General features: G+C 47.3%; 1 protein-coding gene across 1 annotated transcript in view; it reads left to right on the top strand.

Moving 5' to 3' along the window:
- Positions 1-4,321: 4,321 nt before the first annotated feature.
- The window catches only part of LOC127922508 (CUB and sushi domain-containing protein 2-like), a gene marked incomplete at its 3' end in the record, with an annotated part of 6,678 nt that continues 999 nt past the window's right edge, over positions 4,322-10,000 (top strand). The window contains exons 1-4 of the mRNA XM_052506373.1: positions 4,322-4,384; positions 5,115-5,226; positions 7,711-7,890; positions 8,599-8,664. Coding sequence (XP_052362333.1) covers positions 7,734-7,890; positions 8,599-8,664 — 223 coding nt within the window. The remainder of the gene's footprint in view (positions 4,385-5,114; positions 5,227-7,710; positions 7,891-8,598; positions 8,665-10,000) is intronic.

The following is a 10,000-nucleotide window of genomic DNA, read 5'->3' on the forward strand; positions in this document are numbered from 1 at the left end:
TCACATCGGATACCTGATGCTTTGTCACGTGTTATCAACCAAATGATAGAACATCTTACATTGCTTCTCTCCGTCTCTCTCTCTCTCTCCCCTCCCTCCCCTCTAGCTGTGTTCTGTGGAGACCCAGGTGTCCCGGCCCAGGGGAGAAGGGAGGACCGTGGGTTCACCTACCTCTCCTCTGTCTCCTTCTCCTGCTCTCCTCCTTTAGTGTTGGTGGGTTCAGCCAGACGATACTGTCAGTATGACGGCATCTGGAGCGGCACGCAGCCCTCCTGCATAGGTAAGAATGGGTCCTATCAGTAACCAACTCAGACCAGGCTGTCAGAATGGGTCCTATCAGTAACCAACTCAGACCAGGCTGTCAGAATGGGTCCTATCAGGAACCAACTCAGACCAGGCTGTCAGAATGGGTCCTATCAGGAACCAACTCAGACCAGGCTGTCAGAATGGGTCCTATCAGTAACCAACTCAGACCAGGCTGTCAGAATGGGTCCTATCAGGAACCAACCCAGACCAGGCTGTCAGAATGGGTCCTATCAGTAACCAACTCAGACCAGGCACTCAGAATGGGTCCTATCAGTAACCAACCCAGACCAGGCACTCAGAATGGGTCCTATCAGGAACCAACTCAGACCAGGCTGTCAGAATGGGTCCTATCAGTAACCAACCCAGACCAGGCTGTCAGAATGGGTCCTATCAGGAACCAACTCAGACCAGGCACTCAGAATGGGTCCTATCAGTAACCAACTCAGACCAGGCTGTCAGAATGGGTCCTATCAGTAACCAACTCAGACCAGGCACTCAGAATGGGTCCTATCAGGAACCAACTCAGACCAGGCACTCAGAATGGGTCCTATCAGTAACCAACTCAGACCAGGCTGTCAGAATGGGTCCTATCAGTAACCAACCCAGACCAGGCACTCAGAATGGGTCCTATCAGTAACCAACTCAGACCAGGCACTCAGAATGGGTCCTACCAGTAACCAACTCAGACCAGGCACTCAGAATGGGTCCTATCAGGAACCAACTCAGACCAGGCACTCAGAATGGGTCCTATCAGTAACCAACTCAGACCAGGCACTCAGAATGGGTCCTATCAGTAACCAACTCAGACCAGGCACTCAGAATGGGTCCTATCAGGAACCAACTCAGACCAGGCACTCAGAATGGGTCCTATCAGGAACCAACTGAGACCAGGCTGTCAGAATGGGTCCTATCAGTAACCAACTCAGACCAGGCACTCAGAATGGGTCCTATCAGTAACCAACTCAGACCAGGCACTCAGAATGGGTCCTATCAGTAACCAACTCAGACCAGGCACTCAGAATGGGTCCTATCAGGAACCAACTCAGACCAGGCACTCAGAATGGGTCCTATCAGGAACCAACCCAGACCAGGCACTCAGAATGGGTCCAGCTAACTATCAGTAACCAACTGAGACCAGGCACTCAGAATGGGTCCTATCAGTAACCAACTCCAGACCAGGCACTCAGAATGGGTCCTATCAGTAACCAACTCAGACCAGGCACTCAGAATGGGTCCTACCAGTAACCAACTCAGACCAGGCACTCAGAATGGGTCCTATCAGTAACCAACTCAGACCAGGCACTCAGAATGGGTCCTACCAGTAACCAACTCAGACCAGGCACTCAGAATGGGTCCTATCAGTAACCAACTCAGACCAGGCACTCAGAATGGGTCCTACCAGTAACCAACTCAGACCAGGCACTCAGAATGGGTCCTATCAGGAACCAACTCAGACCAGGCACTCAGAATGGGTCCTATCAGGAACCAACTCAGACCAGGCACTCAGAATGGGTCCTATCAGTAACCAACTCAGACCAGGCACTCAGAATGGGTCCTATCAGTAACCAACTCAGACCAGGCTGTCAGAATGGGTCCTACCAGTAACCAACTGAGACCAGGCACTCAGAATGGGTCCAGCTAACTATCAGGAACCAACTCAGACCAGGCACTCAGAATGGGTCCAGCTAACTCTCAGTAACCAACTCAGACCAGGCACTCAGAATGTGTCCTATCAGTAACCAACTGAGACCAGGCACTCCAGAATGGGTCCTATCAGTAACCAACTCAGACCAGGCACTCAGAATGGGTCCTATCAGGAACCAACTCAGACCAGGCACTCAGAATGGGTCCTATCAGGAACCAACTCAGACCAGGCACTCAGAATGGGTCCAATTAACTCTCAGTAACCAACTCAGACCAGGCACTCAGAATGGGTCCAATTAACTCTCAGTAACCAACTCAGATCAGGCACTCAGAATGGGTCCTACCAGTAACCAACTCAGACCAGGCTGTCAGAATGGGTCCTACCAGTAACCAACTCAGACCAGGCACTCAGAATGGGTCCTACCAGTAACCAACTCAGACCAGGCTGTCAGCCATCCCGTACCAGAGCCTTGTACTGAATTGAGGAAGTTCTGCATTATGGTGTTGCAGGCATGTTAGCGCCACAACAACAAAACATGCAGAATATTTTATTAACTGAATGTCTAGAACAAGAACAATATTCTAAAACGTTGGTCGAACTCTGTAAATATACACTGAGTGTACAAAACATTAAGAACAACTGCTCTTTCCATGACAGACTGACCAGGTGAATCCAGGTGAACGATATGATCCCTTATTGATGTCACTTGTTAAATCCACTTCAATCAGTGTAGATGAAGAGGAGGAGACGTGGGTTAAAGAAGGGTTTTTAAGCCTTGAGACAACTGAGACTTGGATTGTGTCTGTGTGCTATTCAGAGGGTGAATGAGCAAGACAAAATATCTTCGTGCCTTTGAACGGGGGTACTGTAGTAGGTGCCAGGCGCACCGGTTTGTGTCAAGAACTGCAACGCTGCTGGGTTTTTCACATTCAACAGTTTCCCTGTGTGTACCAAGAATGGTCCACCGCCCAAAGGACATCCAGTCAACTTGACACAACTGTGGGGAAGCATTGGAGTCAAGATGGGCCCAGCATCCCTGTGGAAGCATTGGAGTCTAGATGGGCCCAGCATCCCTGTGGAATGCTTTCAACACCTTATAGAGTCAATATGGGCCCAGCATCCCTGTGGAAGCATTGGAGTCAAGATGGGCCCAGCATCCCTGTGGAAGCATTGGAGTCAAGATTGGCCCAGCATCCCTGTGGAAGCATTGGAGTCAAGATTGGCCCAGCATCCCTGTGGAAGCATTGGAGTCAAGATGGGCCCAGCATCCCTGTGGAACACTTTCAACACCTTATAGAGTCAAGATGGGCCCAGCCTCCCTGTGGAAGCATTGGAGTCTAGATTGGCCCAGCATCCCTGTGGAACGCTTTTAGACACCTTGTAGAGTCAAGATGGGCCCAGCATCCCTGTGGAACGCTTTAGACACCTTGTAGAGTCATGATGGGCCCAGCATCCCTGTGGAACGCTTTAGACACCCTGTAGAGTCAACATGGGCCCAGCATCCCTGTGGAATGCTTTAGACACCCTGTAGAGTCAACATGGGCCCAGCATCCCTGTGGAACGCTTTAGACACCTTGTAGAGTCATGATGGGCCCAGCATCCCTGTGGAACGCTTTAGACACCTTGCAGAGTCAACATGGGCCAGCATCCCTGTGGAACGCTTTAGACACCCTGTAGAGTCAACATGGGCCCAGCATCCCTGTGGAACGCTTTAGACACCTTGTAGAGTCAAGATGGGCCCAGCATCCCTGTGGAACGCTTTAGACACCTTGTAGAGTCAACATGGGCCAGCATCCTGTGGAACGCTTTAGACACCCTGTAGAGTCAACATGGGCCCAGCATCCCTGTGGAACGCTTTAGACACCTTGTAGAGTCAAGATGGGCCCAGCATCCCTGTAGAACGCTTTAGACACCTTGTAGAGTCAAGATGGGCCCAGCATCCCTGTAGAATGTTTTCCACACCTTATAGATTCCATGACCCGACAAATTGAGACTGTTCTGAGGGGAGGTTCAACTCAATATTAGGAAGGTGTTCTTCATGTTTGGTATCCTCAGTGTACAGTGTGTCTCTGGGCCATACTGACCGGTGGCTGTACGTATTGTATTAAGTGACTCACAGAACGAGTGCTGATTTACTATCAGTGTTGACTTGTAGATCACAATGGCCAGGAAGATCCTAGATCTTAGATCAGATCCTAGATCAGCACTCCTCTACTCTGAGACATTATGACACATACAGAAAGAAGATGTGCCGATAGATTTGGACATAGAGCGTTAGTTTTGACAACCAAGTCAGGTGTCCTGCTCGTCAGTTTCTACGCGACGTGGAAGGAGTCGGCGTGTCTGTTGTGTGTTTCAGATCCCAGTCACACCACCTGTGGAGATCCTGGAACACCTCTGTTTGGAAACCAGAACAACACCCAAGGCTACCAGGTTGCAATTTATTTATTTTTAATTGATTTTATTTCACCTTTATTTTAACCAGGTGGGCTAGTTGAGAACAAAGTTCTCTTTTGCGACCTGGGACTTGGTCAAGATAAAGCAAAGCAGTGCGACACAAACAACAACACAGTGTTAGTTACACATGGAGTAAAACAAACATACAGTCAATAAGAAAAGAGAAAAATAACTCTATATACAATGTGTGCAAATGAGGTGAGATTTGGGAGGTAAGGCAGTAAATAGGCCATGGTGACAAAATAATTACAATATAGAAATTAAACACTGGAGTGATAGATGTGCAGAAGATGAATGTGCAAGTAGAGATACTGTCCCTAACCCTGATGTGTGTTTCTGTCCCTGATGTGTATATCTGTCCCTGATGTGTGTATCTGTCCCTGATGTGTGTATCTAACCCTGATGTGTGTATCTGTCCCTGATGTGTGTGTCTGTCCCTGATGTGTGTATCTAACCCTGATGTGTGTATCTGTCCCTGATGTGTGTATCTGTCCCTGATGTGTGTATCTAACCCTGATGTGTGTATCTAACCCTGATGTGTGTATCTGTCCCTGATGTGTGTATCTGTCCCTGATGTGTGTGTCTGTCCCTGATGTGTGTATCTGTCCCTGATGTGTGTATCTGTCCCTGATGTGTGTATCTGTCCCTGATGTGTGTATCTGTCCCTGATGTGTGTATCTGACCCTGATGTGCATCCAACCTACAGATCAGCAGTACAGTATTGTTCAGCTGTAGGAAGGGCTACCTGCTACAAGGCTCCACAACACGCTCCTGTCTCCCAAACCTCACCTGGAATGGCTTCCAACCAGAGTGTATAGGTTAGTATACACACACACACACGCACACACGCACACACACACACACACACACACACACACACACACACACACACACACACACACACACACACACACACACACACACACACACACACACACACACACACACACACACACACACACACACACCTGTCTACCCAACCTTACCTGGAGCAGTTTCCATCCAGAGTGTATAGGTTATACTCGCAATAGCATCTGCTACCCATGTGTGTGTGATTTGAATTGAATGTAAACACCACCCTTAATATACAGAGGATAGTATCACTAATATACACCCTGGGTGTAGAGACAGTATTATCACTAATATACACCCTGGATGTAGAGACAGTATTATCACTAATATACACCCTGGATGTAGAGACAGAGAGTATCACTAATATACATCCTGGATGTAGAGACAGAGAGTATCACTAATATACATCCTGGATGTAGAGACAGAGAGTATCACTAATATACATCCTGGATGTAGAGACAGAGAGTATCACTAATATACATCCTGGATGTAGAGACAGAGTATCACTAATATACACCCTGGATGTAGAGACAGAGAGTATCACTAATATACACCCTGGATGTAGAGACAGAGAGTATCACTAATATACACCCTGGATGTAGAGACAGTATTATCACTAATATACACCCTGGATGTAGAGACAGTATTATCACTAATATACACCCTGGATGTAGAGACAGTATTATCACTAATATACACCCTGGATGTAGAGACAGAGAGTATCACTAATATACACCCTGGATGTAGAGACAGAGAGTATCACTAATATACACCCTGGATGTAGAGACAGTATTATCACTAATATACACCCTGGATGTAGAGACAGTATTATCACTAATATACACCCTGGATGTAGAGACAGAGAGTATCACTAATATACACCCTGGATGTAGAGACAGAGAGTATCACTAATATACACCCTGGATGTAGAGACAGAGAGTATCACTAATATACACCCTGGATGTAGAGACAGTATTATCACTAATATACACCCTGGATGTAGAGACAGAGAGTATCACTAATATACACCCTGGATGTAGAGACAGAGAGTATCACTAATATACACCCTGGATGTAGAGACAGAGAGTATCACTAATATACACCCTGGATGTAGAGACAGAGAGTATCACTAATATACACCCTGGATGTAGAGACAGAGAGTATCACTAATATACACCCTGGATGTAGAGACAGTATTATCACTAATATACACCCTGGATGTAGAGACAGTATTATCACTAATATACACCCTGGATGTAGAGACAGAGAGTATCACTAATATACACCCTGGATGTAGAGACAGAGAGTATCACTAATATACACCCTGGATGTAGAGACAGAGAGTATCACTAATATACACCCTGGATGTAGAGACAGTATTATCACTAATATACACCCTGGATGTAGAGACAGTATTATCACTAATATACACCCTGGATGTAGAGACAGAGAGTATCACTAATATACACCCTGGACGTAGAGACAGTAGTATCACTAATATACACCCTGGATGTAGAGACAGTATTATCACTAATATACACCCTGGATGTAGAGACAGAGAGTATCACTAATATACACCCTGGATGTAGAGACAGAGAGTATCACTAATATACACCCTGGATGTAGAGACAGTATTATCACTAATATACACCCTGGATGTAGAGACAGAGAGTATCACTAATATACACCCTGGATGTAGAGACAGAGAGTATCACTAATATACACCCTGGATGTAGAGACAGTATTATCACTAATATACACCCTGGATGTAGAGACAGAGAGTATCACTAATATACACCCTGGATGTAGAGACAGTATTATCACTAATATACACCCTGGATGTAGAGACAGTATTATCACTAATATACACCCTGGATGTAGAGACAGAGAGTATCACTAATATACACCCTGGATGTAGAGACAGAGAGTATCACTAATATACACCCTGGATGTAGAGACAGTATTATCACTAATATACACCCTGGATGTAGAGACAGAGAGTATCACTAATATATACCCTGGATGTAGAGACAGTATTATCACTAATATACACCCTGGATGTAGAGACAGTATTATCACTAATATATACCCTGGATGTAGAGACAGTAGTATTGTCACTAAATCCATCTTCCCTTTTATTGCTCTCTTCCTTCCTGTCCTCCTCTCTCCTCTCTGCCTCTCTCTCCTCTCTCTCTCTTTCTCTCTCTGCCTCTCTTTCTCCCTCTCCTCTCTCTCTCTCTGTCTTTCTCTTTCTCCTCTCCTCCTCCCTCCTCTCTCTCTCTCTCTCCTTTCTCTTCTCTCTGTCTCTCTCTCTCTCCCTCTTTCTCCCTCTCCTCTCTCTCTCTCTCTCTCTCTCTCTCTCTCTCTCTCTCTCTCTCCCTCCCCCTCTCTCTCTCTCTCTCTCTCTCTCCTCCTCCCTCCCTCCCTCTCCTCCCCCTCCATCTCTCCAGCCCACCACTGTAGCCAGCCAGAGATGCCCACCCAGGTGGATGTGTCTGCCATAGAGTTGCCGTCCCTCGGTTACACCCTGATCTACACCTGTCAGCCAGGCTTTTACCTGGCCGAGGGGTCAGAACACAGAACCTGTCGGGGTGACGGGAGCTGGACCGGGAAGCAACCTGTCTGTGCTGGTATGGACAACACACACATTTGCAGTACACACACCTCGTTGTGTTTAATTGGTGGAATGGTCGATAGTCATGTTTACCAATGTAAGAACGCCGCAAGTTCCTGTTGCTCAATAATTATCCAGTAAGTTGTGCAGTTTTCACCGAGGGGATTTTAATATGGGCTGTGGGTGTATGTGTGTGAATGTCTGTGTACTCAACTCTCAGCTGTTGCCTGTAGTTTGTCAGCGTGGGCGTGTGTACCTTCCAGCTGTACATTATTAATGTAACCTTCCCCCAGAACAACACACACACACACACACACACACACACACACACACACACACACACACACACACACACACACACACACACACACACACACACACACACACACACACACACACACACACACACACACAGCCTGGACAGGGCCAGCTGGAAATAAACCCTGTGTGTGTGTGTGTGTGTGTGTGTGTGTGTGTGTGTGTGTGTGTGTGTGTGTGTGTGTGTGTGTGTGTGTGTGTGTGTGTGTGTGTGTGTGTGTGTGTGTGTGTGTGTGTGTGTGTGTGTGTGTGTGTGTGTGTGTGTGTGTGTGTGTGTGTGTGTTTCCTGTGCTGTCACTAGAAGTGACCCTCGCTCAGGGTACCAGGGGATTAAATATGGAGGAGAGAGAGAGTCAGTCAAACAGGAAGTGCTAATGATGACATCCTGTTGTTGCTGTCGTTTCAGCTGATATCCGTCCCAGTGGGAATACAGTGGGGACCGTCCAGGAGCCGCCCAATCCTAAACTACCAGGTAATTATTCTACAATAAGACAGTCAGTAAGAAATGAAAGGCTAGAAATACCGAAATACTCTTTCTGTGTGGTTACAAGACAATAATAACAACTCAACATGTCTCTTATTAACGACCAGGGACAGACTAACACCCTGTTAAACTGCTAGAGAAACAGGCCCTGGGACAGACTAACACCCTGTTAAACTGCTAGAGAAACAGGCCCTGGAACGGACTAACACCCTGTCAAACTGCTACAGAAACAGGCCCTGGGACAGACTAACACCCTGTTAAACTGCTAGAGAAACAGGCCCTGGAACAGACTAACACCCTGTCAAACTGCTACAGAAACAGGCCCTGGAACAGACTAACACCCTGTCAAACTGCTACAGAAACAGGCCCTGGAACAGACTAACACCCTGTCAAACTGCTAGAGAAACAGGCCCTGGGACAGACTAACACCCTGTTAAACTGCTACAGAAACAGGCCCTGGAACAGACTAACACCCTGTCAAACTGCTACAGAAACAGGCCCTGGGACAGACTAACACCTTGTCAAACTGCTACAGAAACAGGCCTTGGGACAGACTAACACCCTGTCAAACTGCTACAGAAACAGGCCCTGGGACAGACTAACACCCTGTCAAACTGCTAGAGAAACAGGCCCTGGAACAGACTAACGCCCTGTCAAACTGCTACAGAAACAGGCCCTGGAACAGACTAACACCCTGTTAAACTGCTACAGAAACAGGCCCTGGAACAGACTAACGCCCTGTCAAACTGCTACAGAAACAGGCCCTGGGACAGACTAACGCCCTGTCAAACTGCTACAGAAACAGGCCCTGGAACAGACTAACACCCTGTCAAACTGCTTCACGCTTCAGAAACAGGCCCTGGGACAGACTAACACCCTGTCAAACTGCTACAGAAACAGGCCCTGGAACAGACTAACACCCTGTCAAACTGCTACAGAAACAGGCCCTGGGACAGACTAACACCCTGTTAAACTGCTACAGAAACAGGCCCTGGAACAGACTAACACCCTGTCAAACTGCTACAGAAACAGGCCCTGGAACGGACTAACACCCTGTTAAACTGCTACAGAAACAGGCCCTGGAACAGACTAACACCCTGTCAAACTGCTACAGAAACAGGCCCTGGAACAGACTAACGCCCTGTCAAACTGCTACAGAAACAGGCCCTGGAACAGACTAACACCCTGTTAAACTGCTACAGAAACAGGCCCTGGAACAGACTAACACCCTGTCAAACTGCTACAGAAACAGGCCCTGGAACAGACTAACACCCTGTCAAACTGCTACAGAAACAGGCCCTGGGACAGACTAACACCCTGTCAA

The sequence above is a fragment of the Oncorhynchus keta genome, unplaced genomic scaffold (genome assembly GCF_023373465.1).
Source record: "Oncorhynchus keta strain PuntledgeMale-10-30-2019 unplaced genomic scaffold, Oket_V2 Un_contig_26039_pilon_pilon, whole genome shotgun sequence".
Classification (NCBI taxonomy): domain Eukaryota; kingdom Metazoa; phylum Chordata; class Actinopteri; order Salmoniformes; family Salmonidae; genus Oncorhynchus; species Oncorhynchus keta.